The 19,453-nt window shown below is 35.7% G+C and overlaps 1 protein-coding gene across 1 annotated transcript; it reads left to right on the top strand.

Moving 5' to 3' along the window:
• Nucleotides 1-6,784: 6,784 nt before the first annotated feature.
• On the top strand, nucleotides 6,785-13,909 carry LOC145640961 (cytochrome P450 81Q32-like). The gene is made up of 3 exons (XM_081692185.1): nucleotides 6,785-7,518; nucleotides 11,240-11,552; nucleotides 13,083-13,909. The coding sequence occupies exons 1-3, from the start codon at nucleotides 6,935-6,937 to the stop codon at nucleotides 13,707-13,709; spliced, it is 1,524 nt and encodes a 507-aa protein (XP_081548311.1). The 5' UTR covers nucleotides 6,785-6,934; the 3' UTR covers nucleotides 13,710-13,909.
• Nucleotides 13,910-19,453: the final 5,544 nt, after the last annotated feature.

The following is a 19,453-nucleotide window of genomic DNA, read 5'->3' as shown; positions in this document are numbered from 1 at the left end:
TTATTACACCCCTTAACGATTGAAGAGATCGTTAACTTCAATAGGTCTGGAACCAAGACTGGAAGTTTGGGGATGAAGGTAGAAATCCAATCTAAAAGAGAAAGAACCTGCCCTAATAATAGGCCTCTACTTTATTCTTCTCGTATTCATGTGCTCTTTCTGACTAACATGCAATCATTAGGTTTACCCTTAACCTGTTTAATCTATATTGGTTGAATATTAATGCACAAATAAGACTATTATTGGCGATCACTTGAATTATAATCAAATTAACCCTAAACAAGATTATTAATTATCTTATTAAGCGTGATTACAAGTACAAATTCCCTTTAAATATGCATAAAAAGTGTGATCAAACAATAAAAATAAAAATCAAGCAACATAATAATAATCATCATCATAACAATAATTATAATAATCATAATTACAATAATCATTGTTTAGGGTAAAAATACCCTAGACACGTGGACCAATGAGAGGAGGCCACGTGTCGAGTTTAGGATGACCCACGTAGCTTAATATCCTCTTGACACGTGGCGCCCTTAGATACATCTTTGAAATGGCGGCCTTCAAGGGCCCAAATTCCAAGAAGCGCCGTAAAACGGCGCAACACACTAAAATTTAGGTCAAGTGACCTAGATAGGGGCACGTTCTCCAATGACCCTATAAATAGGGGGAATATTGTTGCCCTTGATGTTTTGATGATAACACAAGTCAAACAAGTAAATTAATGAATTTTGTGAGTCTTGCAGTTTTTCTATAAATCACAGGATTCACTTAAGGCTAAGGAAAACGAAGAGCTAAAAGTTCAAGGGATCAGCTGAAGAGTTCCTGAGAAGGAACTGGAGCTTCGGAGCAGAAGCTAAGGAAAGAAGACTCGGAGAAGAGACTTCTTAGAGAAGCATAAAGTCTGAAGTATTTTTCTATTTTAGATTTTATGTAAGTGAAAAATAATTAGGATTGATGCTAAGTAGAATGCATTTGAAAAAGGATAATTATTGACTTGCTAAAAAATAGGAGAAGTTGTTTGAGAAAATCTTTTCTGATTTTATCTTTAAAACGCTGAGGAGTTATCTTCTGGAAAAATATCTTTGCAAAACTAATTTCCTAAACTTGCGCTACTGATTGTTTGATTTGGTCTTCCCCACTCACGAACATACTGCTTCCTTAAGAATTAAACGTGCCCTGGTTTTTAGGACACGATTAAGAGTTTTGGAAGTGGTGTTGAGTAGTGGAGTTGATATGAAACAGAGGTGGTGCAAGTGGTGGAGATTATGGCGTTTTCTCCAAGAAATGTTTTCCTATAAATATTGAAGTTATTTTCTGAATAAACTTCACCTTGCTCAAATACTTTTATCTATCTTTCTTGTTTACAAAAAGAGTCAAGAGTCGCATTCCACTTAAGTGTTTTTCTTAATTACTTTCACTAGAGTTTGTCATTGAGTTGTAATTTGGGAATTGGGAGTTTGAGTGAACTCTTAGAGAAGTTAGAAGAGAAAGAGAGAGAAGAGAAGAGTAGCAAGTAGTGGGACTTGCTGCTGGGAACTTCAAGTTCGTAGAGGAACTTGAAGATTGATTCTTTAGCTTGTAATAGGTTGTTTGCCCTGTTATAGTGGAGAATTTTTTCCTAAAATCCCAAGTGGTCGTGGTTTTTCCTCTTGTTAGGGCCAAGAGGTTTTCCACGTTAAATCTCTCTATGTTCACTTCTAGTTCCTGTAGCTTAATAGTTTTCAATTCCGCAAAAAGTTAGCTCAATTCTCTTAAACTACAATTCACCCCCCCCCCCTCCAGTAGTATTCTTCTAAAGTAACAATATTTCCCCATTTTGGGGACACATTCAATCATTTATTACACCTACATTCTCTCACATCAGAGAAACACCTGAGCTTGGAATCCAAGCAGATCCCCACCTAAATTTCCGTACTCTTTATTCCCTTTCAAGTTACTAACTTGATCGTCGGAGGCGGAGCTCCTACCACCCGGAGTCTTCGTTGTTTTGCAGGTACAACTCAGCCGGATCAGACTTTGTGACGTAACTCTCTCGAGGGACAAAAACACCCAAAACAATCATGTTAAAGTACAATAATATTAGCAAGATCCTAGGCATGATACTAACAAGATTAATAACAAATCCTAGCATGTCACTAAACAATAAAAATCAAAGCTTTAGCCCTAACATGATACTAACATGCTATTAGGAAAGAAAATAGGAAATATCACAGAAATCATAATTGATATAATTAAGAAACTTATTCTTACCCTAAACATCATACTAAGAAAAGCATCCTAACATGATACTAGGAAAAACATCATAACATGATACTAGGAATCAAAATAACAATCTAAACATGATAACTATATCATAATATCAATAAAACAATTAAAGTACTTACTTGGATGCCTCGTACCTCTTTCTAATAACAAAATGCATACGTTTGTAACTTCAAGGAAAATATAAATTAAAGAATTACATTAAATAATTGAAAGAAAGAATTAAGAAAGTTTAGACTAGATTTGGGACCAAACCCTCAAAAATACCAAACCTTTCACGTCTAGGAAGAAGGCAACTTCGAACTTGGCTAGGTGTGTCTAAATCTTGTAAATGCGAAATTTTGTTTAAAAAGGGTTGGTTTAGAAAGAGAGAGAGAGAAAATTAAGAAATTCTTGATGAGAGTTGATGATTAAAAATGGAGGTCTAAGGACGCTATTTATAATGAAATAGTCCGGAATTGATAAAAAGAATCAGAGTTCAAAAAGGAATAAAATACGTCTCTGTCACCGTGCGACAAGGTATGTCGTCTAGCGACAGCCAGTCGTTTGGCGACGTAGAAGGTTTTCCACGCGTTTTCTACTTTTTGATCAAGTCGTAAAAATCCGTACAAAGGGTAATATCGTAATTACACATAAAACGCTTCTTTTATTCAAATAAAGCTCATAAAACATAGTTATCAATCCTAATCCCATTGGATTTAAAAGAACCCTCTAGAAGATACCAGAAGACTATAATAAATCCTAATTGCATTAGGAATGATAATGCATAATAGGCCCTCTTCTAGATCATTGGGCCGCATATAAAAACCAAACCGGGCCCAGTTTAGTATTTTGGCCATAACTTCCTCATTATTCATCGAAATTAGGCTTATAATATATCGTTGGAAAGATCTTTTCGAGCCCTATCCATATACACTATTATTAGACCCTTTTTATATACCAAAATAAACAGGATTGGCTATTTTCATAAAATAGAGCAGGTTTTCGAAAACAGAAATACAGATTTTTAATAAAAACTAACCGCAACATTAGACTTTCCACACTTTCACTTCATTCGGTTATGATTCAACGCGAAAAGGTATTCATCACAGGGTTTGGTTTTGGGGAGACACAAACGGGTGTCTTCAAGTACAGGGGGTTGTTTTTAGGCCGCCTCAAATGAGGTTAAGGTGTTTGAAAATGCAGAAAATAGCGACGCTATGGGTAAAGGAAAGCGTTAAAAATTTCCTTCAGTTAAATTTCATTATTATGTGACTCGTACTATCAAAAATAATAGTCCATCTACATCGACTCAGTGTTCACCCGTGACATCCTCATCTTCCTTATGTGCTACTTATTCTAGCACACATTGTATTGATACTCACCGATTTTCTACAAAACATAGAAAATATATTGCAGCGATCACAGGAGGAAATGAGCCAAAGAGTTTTAAGAAGCTATGAAGCATGAGGGTTGGAGAAAAGCTATGGTGAGGAGATAGCAGCTCTTGAAGCACAAGGGACTTGGGTCCTTGAAAAATTACCACCAAGGAAGGCACTAGGATGAAGAAATCTCTATATGGTCTCAAACAGGCTCCCCGATGTTGGTCTGCAAAGCTAGCCACAACTTTGAAATCTTATGACTTTAAACAGTCATATTATGATTATTCTTTATTTACTCTAACAAAGGGAAAGATGTAGATCAATGTGTTAGTATATGTCGATTATTTAATTATTGCAGGGAATGATAAATATGCTATGATTAATTTTATGTCATACTTGGGAAATTGCTTTAAGATGAAAGATCTTGGAGTGTTGAAATACTTGTCCGGGTTGAGGTAGCCCGGAATGCATAGGGAATATTTATTTGTTAGAGGAAATATGCGATTGACATTATTACTGAGGTCGGATTACTAGATGCTAAACCTGCAGAGTTCCCTATGGATCAAAATCATAAGTTGGCCTGACTTTGGCATAGGGAGAGTTTTTTTTATGATGTGGAGAAATATCGTCGTCTCATAGGCCGACTGATTTATTTGTCTATTAGGAGACCAGATTTAATTATGTTCATATTTTATCACAATTTATACAAAATCCCAGGATTGATCGTTGGGAAGCAGCTCTACGAGTTGTTAGATAATTGAAAAAGAGTCCGGAACAGGGAATTTTATTGAGATTTGATATTGCTTTACAGTTGGAAGGTTAGTGTGATCCAGATTGGGCAGGTTGTCCCCTTTCCAGACGATCCTTGAGTGGTTGGTTTGTGCTTTTTGGTTTGTCCCCAATGTCATGGAAAACCAAGAAGCAACCTATTGATGCTCTTTCTTCATCACAAGCCGAATATCGTTGTACGAATGCAACGACTTGTGAATTAAAGTGGTTGAAACGACTTCTTGGAGACTTAGGTGTTAAACATGAGAATGGGATGCACCTTTATTGTGATATTCAGTCAGTGTTATATATTGCGCAGAATCCAGTGTTTCATGAACGAATAAAACATATTGAATCAGATTTTCATTTTCTTCGGGATTCGATTAAAGATGGGACGATTATACCTTTATATCACTACAAGAAAAAAGGCTATTTCCAATAGTATAATTCCATCGGAAACACCCAAAAAACCGTCGGAAAAGTGATTTCCGATGGTTTTCTATCGTAAAAGTGCCGACAACACTTTTCCGACGGAAATACCATCAGAAATCACTTTTTCGATGGTTTTTAAAGGCCATCGGAAAAAACCGATGGCATAAACCATCGGAGATTTCCGACGCCTTTGCCATCGGAAATTTCCGATGGCTAGATGAACCATCGGAGATTATCGACGGCTAAGCCATCGGAAATACCATCACAAAAAATAAAAAAAAAAAAAAAAAACACCGCTCCCCCTCCACCACCCACCGGGACAACCACCACCCCTGACCCAGACACCAAATTACCCACCCACCCTAAACCACCAAAACCCACACAAAACCACCCTAAATCACTTAAACACACTACCCACACCCATGCAACCAGACCCACACCACCCTCCCCAAACCTCCTTTGTAACCACCGCAGCCCCACGCACACGTACACCAAATAAACCTAACCACCACCACTTGTACTCGCCGCTACCACCACCACCAAGGGCTCCAACCGTCGCTGCAATCAAAAACACAAAAAAAAATGAAATCCCCAAAAAACGAAAGAAAATGAACGATTAAAAAACAAACCTTAATAATTTGGTGGAAAATTTGTTCACATGGTCAAATTCGACCACGAAAACTCCAGATCTGGAATTTTCATGGCTGAATTTGGCAAAAAAAACCCCGAAAAAAAACCCACCAACAATGCTTGTTTTCTTGTAATATTTGCTAAAAACAATTGATGAACTGCAAATTTGGTCAATTAAAGTGAGATAAACAAGAAAGAAATGAATAGAAATGAGAAAAAGAGGAGAGAAAAAAGATGAAGGGGCGCAGAAGAGGGAAATGAGAGGAGAATGAGTGGAAAAGAGAGGAGAGAGAGGAAAATGATAGCTAAAAAAGGAGGGGGCGGCTTGCTCTTTAGTAGCCTTAGGGTTCTTTTTTTCTTTTGTTTGTATAATTTCCGACGGCATTTTTAACAAAAGCCATCGGAAATTTCCGATGGTTTTATTTATTTTCCGATGGCTTTAGACCATCGGATATTTCCTATGGCTTAAAAACTATCGGAAATTTCCTATGACTTTTTAAACCAACGGAAATTTTATATTTTTCCAACGATTTTTAAAACCATCGGAAATTTCCTATGGCTTAAGCCATCGGAAAAGCCCTTGGAACTACGATTTCTGATTCTTTTAAGGGCCGTCAGAAATTTCCAACGGCGTGATCCATCGAAAATGATGTATTTTCCGACGGTTTTAGATGGTCATCGGAAGGAATCCATCGGAAATAGCGTATTTTCTTGTAGTGTATGTTCCTACGACGATACAATTGGCTGACATTTTTACAAAGGCTTTGGAAAAAGATAAGTTCGAGTTTCTTCTTGGCAAGTTGGGTGTTTGTGACCCGTATGCTCCAACTTGTGGGGGTATTGGGATATTATGAGATATTAGGAGATAATAGGGAATATATTTTGTTATACAATAATATTGTAGAGAATATTTGGGTATATCTTGACCTTGCCCTCCAAGTACACCTAGGTTATATATATTGTATGTGGCCGTTCATATTGAATGAGAAATACAGAGATTAATTTTACAACATCTAATTACGCAAATAACTACAGTAAACATATTCACGTTGGACTATCGCGCGCAACGCGTGGAGAGGACGACTAGTAAGTCTAAAAAGTGGCTTGATATCTTATAATAAAAATATTAGTCAGCAACAATAAGTTATTTTCAAGTGTGTTGTATAACTACAAGTAATAGTTTGACTAACAATGAATTTCAATAAAAGCACGCTTGACTCATTAAACTATTATTTTTCCTACCATTCTGGACTATAAGAACTTGGTAATCAATCATCTTGGCCGTTCCAAGCAACACTGCACACCAAACTAGAATACGTTGCTTTATTCTTCAGTTCTTCACTTAAGGTAAATTAGTCAAGTCTTTTGTTGACAAATAACTTGTAATTTTTCAATTTCTTATATAAGCATGTAATATGAAATCGTTGGTCATCAAACCATTATAGCTTTGTTACATAGTAAGAGTATTCATTATGAATAATCTAAATTTGTTAACTTTGTCGCTCTCACTTTTGATTGTCTTCATAGTTTACAAGTTTTTATCTTTAACTTACAACAAGAAAAAGCTGCCCCCATGTCCTCCATCTCTTCCGATCATCGGCCACCTTCACATGCTAAAACGACCACTACCCCTTCACCAAACACTCCATGAAATCTCCACAACCTATGGTGAAATCCTATTCCTAAAGCTCGGAGTCCGTAAAGTCCTCCTCATCTCTTCCCCTTCCGCGGTGGAGGAATGTCTTGTAAAAAACGACACGATTTTTGCCGACCGACCAGACACTCTTGTTGGGAGCCTCCTACACTACAATAGCACATCGATTGCCTTTTCACCTTATAATGATCACTTTCGTACCTTAAAACGGCTCATGACACAGGAGGTGTTTTCGTCTACTAAGATTCCCCTCTTCTCTGGGATTCGACAAGATGAATGCAGTCTCCTAATTCGCGACCTTTACCATGAAGCAGCCACTGAGGAGCCGGCGAAGGTCAATTTGAATCAGGGGTTTAATGACTTGGCTCTCAACATTATGACCAAAATGACAGCCGGGAAGAGGTAACTATTTTCCAACCTTGGTAATTATTAGTGTCAATTATGGTCATTATTATATCAGGTTTGCTTCAACTTGTTAATTAAGTAAATTTTACCACTTAAATAAGTTCAACTGTATAAGTTAAATTTTGTCATACAATTATTATTATTATTTTTTTTTTTTATTTTAGAAAATTTTGCAAAAAAAAACAACCTTTTAAATCTTGTTTTTTGCATTTAACTACCTTTTAAAAATAATGTTGCAAAAAACCACCAATTTTAAAAATTTTGTTGCAACTTACCACCAATTCAATATAAAACAAGTGATAAATTTGGCTTAAAAAGTGGTAATTTGCAACAAAATTTTTAAAATTGATGGTCTTTTGCAACAGTTTTTTAAAAATGTGGTTATTTGCAAAAAAACAAGATTTAAAAGGTGGTTTTTTGCAAAATTTCCTGTTTTTTTTTTTTTTTTTTTTTTTTTTTTTTTTTGCGTGTGTGTAAAGATTTAGCCAACTTTTAAGGCAGTTAACTCAAAAAAAGCTAATCTTTTAATTAACTAAAAATAAGTTGAGCTTAATATGCTTCTTTTGTTTTTTTTTTATTGCACCATTGAAGAATTTCACGCTTGTCAATGCATTTTTTTTAACTATTAATATCTTCAATTACACTTTTGTAAAAATTATAAAAAAAATTGATATTTGAAAAGAAGATTTCGAGACGAATTTAACTACATCCCACATGACTATATTTTTTCGAAAGGATAAATCACAAATGATAGTCAAACAAGATTAAGTTAATAGTGTAAAAGTTCTAATGGTGTAATAAAATAAAAATGGAGGAAGTAGTATTTTCTTTAATTAAGTCTTTACAGGTTGGAAACTGGTTAAAAAAGTTTATTTGACAGGTGTTGCATTACCATTGGTTAGAAGTGTTGCATTACCATTGGTCTGACTTTGAAATTTTCTGACTTTGGAATTTTCATTTAAAGTTTTTCACTTAATTTTGTGTTAAATTTTTATTTTAATTTTTACCCCAAACTCTCTGCTCTTCCTCCTTCTCATGACCCTTTCTCTCTCCTCCCCCTCCACTACCTGCTTAAGTTCAGTTTCTTGCATTGAGAATTAAGTGATGAACACCTTGTCAAACTTATCTTTTCAATTGTCACCATTAAAATTGTTGATGAAACTCAACTCGGGAATAAATAAATAGCTTAGATTCCCATGTTTGAGTTAAGTCTTCTCGTCTACAACCACTCTTTTTGGCGATTCAACACCGATTTCTGACTGATGTAGCCGTGGAAGCCGACGAAAAACGGGCTGGGCCAATTCCTTGAATAGAAAATCTGTTACCCTAGTTCGATCCTCCATGAAACCCCAGGCCGTTGTTCTGAAACCATTACACCGATTCCAATGTAGGGGCCCATACTGTTCCGGTAATGGAATTGTGATTCTCCGCCTAAAAGTTGTTGCAGGCCTAACGGAATTTGATAGGGAAGGGAAAATAAAGATGATGGTAGCAGTGAGATACAGAATTTTGGAATTGCTAAATCTATGTCAATAGTTCATCACTTGTTTCAATCCAAAAATCATATATATATATATATATATATATATATATATATATATATATATATATATATTTCACCAAAATGTGATTGAAAATAGGACATAAAAATCCATACAAGAGGGTGTTTATTTAGGGGGATAAAAGGGGTGGGACAAGGTTAAATAATAAGAATAGAAGAAATCTAGTGTTTGTTTGGAGGGATAGGGATTAGAAGAGGCTTAGAGATAGGGATTAAAACACCCATTTATCCATCTATTTCTATAACTAAGGGGGTGGTATAAGGGGAAGGGATAAGAAATGAGTTTTAAAAGACCAAATTACCCTTAATGAAAGTTAAAGGGTAAGTAGAAAAGGTAGAAGTTAATAAGATTATTTTAATAAATTTAATACTTATTCCTAATTTGTTTCCTATGTTTATCAAACATGGGATAAAAACTATTTATCCTTGTCCCCACCTATTAATCACCTATCTCTATCCTCAGTTCTTATCTCTCTTATTTTCATCCCTCCAACCAAACGCCCCGTAATAGTACTTAAAAATTCAATCTCACAAGTCAAAAGTACCTAATCCAAATAATTAACATGTTACAAACAATGGTACTGTAAAATGAGAAAATTTAAGTTTGTCAATATGATAAACAAAATTTGTTTATCAAATGGCAAAATTATAAATAAATCAACAACTTTTTATTAAATATGGGTTCCACTGTTGATATATTTACGAAAGGCCATGATAACTAGGTATTTATGTTGTTTTATTTACCATTTTGTCATTTGCTAAGCAAATTTTGTTTATCAAATTGATTAAATGGGGCTTCCTCCTATAAAATTATTACATTGAATTAACTTTATGATTTTTTACTTAATTAATAAGCTTTGTGGGAAAATAATAAAATTGGTTGCATAAATATAGTATAAATAGAAACAAGAATTATTAAAAAAAATTATTAGGAGTACCAAAAAATAAAAATATTCATTGAATATAGCAGAAAAGAGACCAGTTATCTAAATAGCAAGTCTAAATAATTGAAGAGATAACAGGTCTCTTTGATATTTAAATAAAAAAAAATTGACATAATGCTAATTCAGTTGGGTGGTAGCAATAGCAACAGAAAATAGGCAGTCTCTTTGATATTTTTTTTTTTTTAAAAAAAATTATATTTATTTTTTGCTGGTTGACTCACCATGCGCATGAATAGATCCGCCCCTAGATGGTAGTTCGCTATTTAGTTAATGGGGATTGCAAATTAGTGATATCCGAGCAGGTTGATATTAGTAGATAGTAGTAATAACAAATTGTAATAGTAGCTTGAATTCCCACATTTGACGAGGATAATTATGTTGGTTTACATTGGCGGTCGGATGGCTTCAAGGTGGTGGCTGGGTAGGTAGTAATTCAAAAGGTGGATTATTTAAAAAAAATTAATAAAGGTGAACTTGTTTAGCAGGTTGTAGATTATTTGACCTAATAAAAAATAATACTATATAAAGGTTAACTTATTTTTAGTCAATAAAAAGGTTGAGTAATTATGAGCTAGCTGCATAAATGTTATTTTTGACAATTTTGTACTGTAAAACAATTTTTTTCCTTGTTTATTTTATATACAGTACTTAAAAAATAATTTTTAAATTCATTCAATGTATGGACAAGATTGGTCTTTACAAATAAAGGGTCTATATCAATTTTACCACCATTAATAAGTACATATAGATTAATGATTAAATATAAGTTAGATTTGTGATACAATAATTGTGAAATCATAGTTCCGTAATTCTGTTTTGATATAGCTAGTTTTCTTAGGGGGAAAAAAAAAAAGTTCATAAGTTTCTTCAATTCAATTATGCTTTAATAGAAAACACCTTGCTGAACTTGTCATTGTTCTTGGTCGTCAACAACATAGCGACAATTACGGGAAATTCCCTGTTTTTCATATTTTTATGAGGAGAATTTCGTAAATAAATCAACAACTTTTTCATTATTGTGGGCTCCACAATTGAATAAAGTTGAGTAAAATTGTTAGTTTATTTACGAAAATGTCATGTGAGACTATAAGAAACTAGGACATCCCTGGCGATTACAGTGGGAAACGAAAAATGTAAACTAACTGATGAGCAACAAAAGGTACTCCTAAATGTATTTTCTAATGACTTATTTTGTATGATTATTCTGTTTCAGGTACTATGGAAAGGAAGTCGAGGACATAAGTAAAGCGAAAGAGTTTAGCGAGATAATTAGAGAGGGATCAGCGTTAAGTGCAGCTGATAATCCAGGGGATTTTCTTCCTATGCTTAAGTTTATGTTTCGAGGATTGGAGAAGAAGATGGTTGCATGGATGGACAAAACGGACAACTTCTATCAACAGCTTCTAGACGAGCGAAAAGGTCGAGCGCACATAAATGATTCTAAGGCTATTATTGATGTACTTATTTCAGCTCAAAAACAGGACCCTGTCTTTTTCACCAACGAAGTCATAAAGGGCATGGTTATGGTGAGTACAATTGATCTAATGTACTTTCTCTGCCTTACTTTACATGTAACACTAAGGCTATGTTTGGATAACAAAAAATGAAAGGAAAGGGAAAGGGAGGGAGACAAACTTTCTTGTTTGGATAATATGTTGGGGGAGGGAAGGGGAGGAGGAGGGAGGGATCTATTTTCCCTCCTCTTTTAATAAAGACCATCCCTTTAAAATTGGAGAGATTTGGAGGGATAATGAAGCTCATCATTTCCTCCACTTTCCCTTCCTTCCTCTTCTTCCTATTTCCCTCCCTTCCATTTCCCTTCTAATTTGTTATCCAAACATAGCATAAGAGTTTTACACTTGACAATGCACAATTTAAACAATTAATATCTTTGGTTACTAGTAAAATTTATCAAAATTAGACTTTAATAAAGTACAAATTGAAATAAATCTAACAAAGTAAACAAAATCATATTGGGTCTAAAATGTAAAGATGCGAATTAAAACATGGTAAAAAGGGAAAGTAAACAGAAGTAGGAGAAAGATGAACTAACACCTTGAAATAGAAACATTCCACGATACGTAATGTGTGGTTGGTGCACGCGGGTGCACCATGCGCATGGTGCATCCGCAAAGAACAATAGGTATATTTAAAAGAACATGAGCGAAAAAAAAAAACATTATACATATTTATATTATAAAGAATGCGAGCATAATATGTTCTTTAAGTTTAATTATTATATTCTTTGAGTTTGAATTATATGTTCTTTACATTATAGAATATGTTCTTTAATGTATGTACATTAAAAAATAAAATAAAAAAATAAAAAAAATCACCTAAGTAACCAAGAAAAAGAACATCTTCTTTAATATATTATCATGTTTTTTTTGTAAAGACTTTATGTTATTTGACTAGAGGTGATCAAAATAAGACCGCCCGGCCCGATTTTGAATGAGATTTGGTAAGAATTTTTTCTCCCCCAAATCGGGTCGGACCTGGCCCGTAAATTAATTTTTTGGGCGGGTTTGGAAATGCGTATTTATGCATTTTAGTTGCTTTTTTTTATTTGACCCGAAAAGCCCGCACGAACGGACCATTTTGGACGGGTTTAGGCACAAAAATTTCGGTCTAAAACTTGGCCCGACCTGATAAGTGAGCTTATTTTTTAACCTTCGGTCGGCCCGCCCAATGATCACATCTATTTTTGTCAAACACAAACATGTTCTTTTTTGTCAAAATATAATGTTCTTTTTCAAACACGTTCAACCACCCGAGTTACCATAAAAAATAACATGTTCTTTTTATAAAGATTTTATGTTCTTTCTAATGTCATGATCTTGTCAAACACAAACATGTTCTTTTGTCAAACACATATATATTCTTTTTCATACACTAAAATGTTTATTTTTTTCCCATGTTTTTAAAAATGTCTAATGTTCATTTCAGATGCACAATACGCATGGTGCACCTTGGTGCACTATACTATTTTCACAATACATAACCTAAGAAAGCCATTTTTTTAGTTGATTTTGAGTATTCAAATTTTTCTTTTGAAGGTACTAGTACTTGCTGGAGCAGATACTACAGCAGCAACCATTGAATGGGCAATGGCACTTCTCTTAAACCATCCAAAAGCAATGAAGAAGGCACAAAAAGAGATAGATGAAGTAGTAGGACATGATCGCCTCTTGAATGAAGATGATGTATCCAAATTAACTTACCTTCAAAATGTCGTAAATGAAACACTTCGTTTATACCCACCAACACCACTTCTCCTTCCACACGAGTCATCGGAGGACACAACTATTTGTGGCTATGATGTGCCCCAAGGAACAATGTTAATGGTAAGTTTATGGACCATTCACCGAGATCCAAAGACATGGATGGAGCCCGAAAACTTCATTCCAGAACGATTTGAGGGGAAAGAAGGGGAATCTCTTTATAAACTATTGCCATTTGGGCTTGGAAGGAGGGCTTGTCCTGGGTATGCTATGGGTAAAAGAGCGGTATGTTTGGTGTTAGGGTCAGTACTTCAGTGCTTTGACATGGAAAGACCTGATCTGGATATGGTTGATATGTCTCAAGCCACTGGACTTACTATGCCTAAAGCTAAGCCATTGGAAGCCTTGTCTAAAGTTCGTCCGAGCATGGCTACTTTACTTTCTAACGAATTTAGAGTGTAAGTTGTAATGGGTATCAAAGAGTATGAATTTTTAAATCTTAAGGTTCTTTTATACCTCTTGTATTGCAAGTCTGAGAAGACTATAATAAAATATGTTGGTACACTGGTACCAAAATGTGTTCAACTAAATAGTAAATAAATAAATATATAAATAAAATAAAAAAGTCTATTTATATATTATACAATAAAAAAAAATTTTGGGTTCAGTAAGATATACTCCCTTCATTTTTAAATATTTGCTTCACTTACTAATTTTGACCGTTTTTAAATACTTGCTCCATATACTTATTTGGAATACTTTTACAATATTTAAATCATTTTTCTCATCTGGTGGACCCAATATAAATCATATTTTATTAATTATATATTCTCGCTCCTTCAATTCTATCAACTACTTTTACTTTTTATAATTTTTTTTTTTATTTTTTTTTATTTTTCTCCTACTCCATTATCTTCATATTTTATTATTTATCTTAAAATTCCGTACATGGAGAAATAAAGCACTTGTTTAAAAATAAAGGGAGTACCGACTATTTATATTACAGAACATTCTAGTAGCAATAAGGTTTTACAATAGTATTGTTTAGGTCCATATTTTGGGCCAATAAATGTAATGGCTAAAAGCCCAATAGCTTAATATTGATACAAACACTTGTATCCACATTACACAAGTCCTATATTGGATTCGAACCCACATCTTTTATGTATTTACACAAACCTCTACCTGTTGAGCTAACAGGCTATATATAAAATATTTAACTAAGTAAATTGCAATGACGATTGACATAAATAAGGTGGGTTCAATATATTGCCTACATTGTTTTTGAATAATAGATCATACTACCAAAATAGTCTTCATATACTCCCTCTGTATTTTAATAAGTGTTACATTTTGGCCGTCATAGACAATTTAATTGACTTAAAAAAATAACAGGTAAGTGGGATAGTTGGAATATTATAAAATTATAAAAAGGAAGATAATGGGGTTAATAATTTATTGAAAAGTACTCTTCCCACAGACAACGCTAAATGTTTTGGGTGTTTTTGTCCATCGGGAGAGTTACATCTCAAAGACTGGTCCGACGACGCCTGTACATGCGAAATAACGAAGACTCCGGGTGGTTGGAACTCCGCTTCCGACGATCTAGTTAGGACGTGTTGGAGAATGTGATCGAAAAGGTGCGGAAAGTAAAGTAAAATCTTCTCGGATTCCAAGATCAGGTGTTTTCTTTGATGTGAGAGAATGTAGGTTAGTGTAATAAATGATTGAATGTGTCCCCAAAATGGAGGATATTTCCCCTATTTTGAGTAATTTTACCTATGCACGTGGGCCAACCAGATCGTGACACGTGTCAGACCCAGATTAGTCCAAATTGGACCAATCCCAATTTGACAAGTGTCGTTCCCATAATCTGGGAGAAAAGGTGGCCTTCAGGGCCTAAATCTTCAAAAAGCCGTAATTTGCCGCATCTTAGCAGAATTAGGTCAGAGTGACCTAATTAGGGGCACATTTTCCAATGACCCTATAAATTAGGAGATTCCCCCCAAAGTTGGGACATCTACAATTTATTGCAACCTACCCTACATTCTCTTACATCAAAGAAAACACCTGATCTCGGAATCCGAGAGATTTTTTTTTTACTTTCCGCACCTTTTTACCTTCACCAAACATGTTCTAACTTGATCGTCGGAGGCGGAGCTCCAACCACCCGGAGTCTTCGTTATTTTGTAGGTACAAGAGTATTTAGGCCAGTTTTCGAGCCATAACTCTCCCGAGAGAAAAAACAACCAAAATATTTGGCGCTGTTTGTGGAGAGAGTATCTCAAAGATGGTTCAAGAACCTGTACCGCCTCCAAATACCAATTGGCCTACGATTAATGCAGAGGTCCATTCGGATGATGATTCTGGTGACGATGTGGACGTCGAAACTCATGTGGTCCTAGACGGGTCATTTATAGATATGCACATCCGTTTCAGGGACAAGATAGAACGAGTAAATAATGAAGCTGACACCAGCAGGTCTACTGGATAGCCGCTTGGTACTACTGGGGTAGCCTGAGGTCAGGCTCCAGTCACCAGAGACGAGCTCATGAAATTCATGACAAGTTTCAAGGGTGATATTAAGGACCTGATCGAAAAGAAGATGGTTGGCTCTAGCAAGAGTCAGTCGGCCAAAAAATCTCCTCAAACTGCGAGGAAGAAGTCAGTCAGGGACATTCAGCCTATTCCAGGCCACATCCTTGATGAGTCGCATTTATGCCACAATTAAGGTCCATTTTAACGGCTTTTTCCCCTACTTGTGGCTTGTGTACACCATGTTTCTTATACTTAGTTCTCTTTTCTTTTATTTGTCTTCTTTCCTAGATTTTACCTCATTTTCCTATTTTCTACTTTGATTTCCTTGATTGTGTCTTGTGGGAATCGGGCTGTTAAAAGAGGAGAAGTTTTTAGTTGAAGGGAGCCAAGGGAAGCAAGTTCAAGAGGAGGTGTGGTCGAACCTCTCAGAGGTTCGGTCAAACTGAGGTGTGATCGAACCTTCTCAAGTATCCGACCGAATCTTGAAGGCAGTGTCATATCTGTTTCAGCATTTTTGCAAGAGAGGTCGAACCTTAAACGTTCAACCAGACATGAAGAAGGGAGGTTCGACTGAACCTTCCGTTGGTTCGGCCAAACCTACCCAAATGTCTGACCGAACCTACTAAGAGTTCTGTCAGACCTTTTCCTGATTTCAGCCAATTTGGTATGGGTATATAAGCCCCTTTTTAGAACGATTTAAAAAATCAACTTAGCTTAGTTTAATTTTCTAATTTTTAGCTTAATCTAGAAAGAGAAACACCATTAGTTTTGGCACTTTAGAGAGAGAAAGTGTGGATTACTCCATTATTGAGCTTGGATTTGAAGAAGAAGCTTAGGGTCTGTTCATATTTACTGAACTGAACTGAACTGAACTAAACTGAACTAATTAGAGCTGAACTGAACTGAACTAAACTGAACTGAACTGATTGGAGCTGAACTGAACTGAACTGAATTGAACTAAGTTGAATTGAATATTTTATGAGAGAGGGAAATTAAGAGCTGAACTTAAGTGAACTGAACTGAACTGATTGGAGCTGAACTTAACTGAACTGAACTGATTGGAGCTGAACTGAAATGAACTAAACTGAACTGAACTGAAGTGAAAATAAGTAAATATGAACATACCCTTAATCAACCTCTTTGTAGAACTTCAACTTCAATGAATGAGCATTTCCTTACTCTTTTTTCTTTAATTTGCTATTTGATTTTGTTTTAAATTGCTTTTGTTTTGTTAATTTCTCATTAATCATGCTTTTGCTTGTTAATACCATGATTGACTTGATGATTGCCATGGATAGTGAGTAGTTACTTATCCAAGGGTGTGGGGATGATGTAGTTGAAATTTGATCATGTTTATAGTGTTGGGAATCAAGTTAGTTGTGATTAAAGTGTTTACATGCTTGATTGTTCTTTGATTTTCTTACACAGTGCATGTTATTAGTTAATTAAAGGTGAATCTTTGCTACATGAAGCGGAAGTTGATTTAGCTAATTTAATTTGTATCGATTGTTACTTGATTGCACCTCCCAATATATGGTTCTAATGTGGAAGCATAGAGGCTATGTTAGGAGAATCCAATTAACTCTAAAAGGTAGCTAGATTGGACTCTTTATATCAATATTCATGCATGTTTAGTTCATTATCGATTCGCTTCTATGTTATTGTAGGTTCAAGTGAAACCTACATCTACCTATTCCCCTGGATATTTTCTCTATATTTTCTTTAATTCACTTTGCTCTTAGTTTAATTTCTTAGATAATTCCATCCTTTTTCCCGAGATAGCTTAATTAATTAGTAGTGATCACAATGTTTAGCTTCACCCTGTGGTTCGACCCTTTGCTTACCTTATATTTGTATTAGGTTCGTTTAGGTTATACAAATATTATTGATTTACGGTTAGGCACTTAACGACGTGTTTACATCCCTTTGTCAAATTTGCGCCGTTGTAGGTGAGACGGTTTCCATTTTTATTTCATTGCTTTATTGAGACTATCTCACCTTTTATTTGCTAGTTTTGGTTACATTTGTTGCTTGTTAGTGCTCACTTTCTTCTTAGTTTTGTTATATGATCAGAGGTCGAACTCGTTCAAGATCTTTGGTCCCCATCGATCCCGAGCTGAAGAGGTCTTTGTCATTGCTAAGAAGAGAAGCAAGAGCAAGGAGTAGAAACTCCCATACCCCTACAAGTGAGGGAGTGAGAGAAGAAGAAGATACACCGCCTTCCTTACCCTTATGTGAAGACATAGGTAGTCCTATTTATTCACCAAGTTCAGAAATCAATCCTTTTTCTACCTTTGACATTGAGAGTTTGCAAACCCGAAAAATGGGAAACAATACGCCTTTGAGTCGCCTTGGGGATTCTGAAGCCTTTAGAGGTCAAAGTGGAATCCAAGCTCCCACTACTCAAGCCAATAATTTCGAAATCAAGACTAATTTGATTGCCTTGATAGAGCAGAAACAATTTTCGGGTGGGAAGAATGAGAGCCATCATGAACATCTAAAAGAGTTCGAGAAGTATTGTGACACAATAAAAGCCAATGGGGTGACTCAAGAATACATTTGACTCAAGATGTTCCTGTTCTCTTTAATTGGTAAAGGTTTATAATGGCTAGAGAAGGAGGTGTTCCCAAACCCTCTCACAAATTAAGACCAATTTACTATGGCATTCTTTAGGAGGTTCTATAATCATAGAAAAACCGCTAAAGCTCGATAATTGATTCCAGGCTTCCGCCGTAAGAGTTGTGAGTCCCTAATTGTGGCTTGGGAACGATACAAGAACTGCAAAGCTAATGTCCACATCATGGAATACCCAAGTATCAATTCATTCACACTTTTTATGGTGGTCTCACACCTTAAGGAAGAACAAGCTTAAATGTAGAGCCGGTGGCCCAATCATGAACAAAGGAGAAGATGAGGTGGAACAAATCATAGAGGAGGTCGCAAAGCACTATGAAGATTTGTATAAAGGAGATAGGGATGCTACATCTAGCAAAGGTGTTTATTGATGAGTGTCATTTATGGCACTCATTTGGCCTCCTTTAGGATGATTTTCATGCTATTTTATAGCCCTTTTCCTTAGTTTTTCCTTAGTTTTGTTCTTTATTTCGTTAGTTTGTGCTTTCCATAGTTAGTTTCCTTGTTTTGTGCATTTCTTTGTTTATTTGTTCTTTTTCCTTTTATTTGTTTGTTTTCGTTTGTTTTTAGGTTATGATCGTGTTTCCAAGGATTCCCGAGCCTTCCTCTCATATTTCTCATCAATTTGGATGCCTCATGTTCGCCTTTTGGAGCTTCAAGTTTGAAGGAACGCAAAGAGCAAGTCAAGAGATCGGTGCACGTATGCGGTGGGGGCGTCATCTTTGCCATGAACCCACCAAAATAGCCCTTTCAAGACTGCCTACCTTGGTGTTCATCATCATCATAAAGACGAGCGCACGAGGATGAGCTTGGACGAAGAAGAGGGGGGGCTCCCCTGCTGCCAGGTGCGGACGCGCACGAGGGTGGTGCGGCTGCGCACCTTGGTGGCGCGGGCGCGCCTGCCAGGGCCCTTGTTCCGTACCGTTTTTCCCTCGGCTGCGCCTCTCCTCTGTTGCGACCGCGCCTTCCGGGGTTTCTTTTGGGACGATCTAACTAACTCTTCTTTTGTATCTTTCCTATAAATAGTTTTTCCT

Source organism: Chenopodium album, chromosome 7 (genome assembly GCF_948465745.1).
Source record: "Chenopodium album chromosome 7, dcCheAlbu1.1, whole genome shotgun sequence".
In the NCBI taxonomy this organism is placed as follows: Eukaryota; Viridiplantae; Streptophyta; class Magnoliopsida; order Caryophyllales; family Amaranthaceae; genus Chenopodium; species Chenopodium album.
This window is presented reverse-complemented; position numbering and strand designations above follow the sequence as displayed.

Excerpts from the sequence above, each read along its gene's own strand:
- LOC145640961 (XM_081692185.1), top strand. The coding sequence starts at position 6,935 with ATGAATAATCTAAATTTGTTAACTTTGTCGCTCTCACTTTTGATTGTC. Across the intron at positions 7,519-11,239 it reads AAAATGACAGCCGGGAAGAG|GTACTATGGAAAGGAAGTCG; the intron begins GTAACTATTTTC and ends ATTCTGTTTCAG. Across the intron at positions 11,553-13,082 it reads TCATAAAGGGCATGGTTATG|GTACTAGTACTTGCTGGAGC; the intron begins GTGAGTACAATT and ends TTTCTTTTGAAG.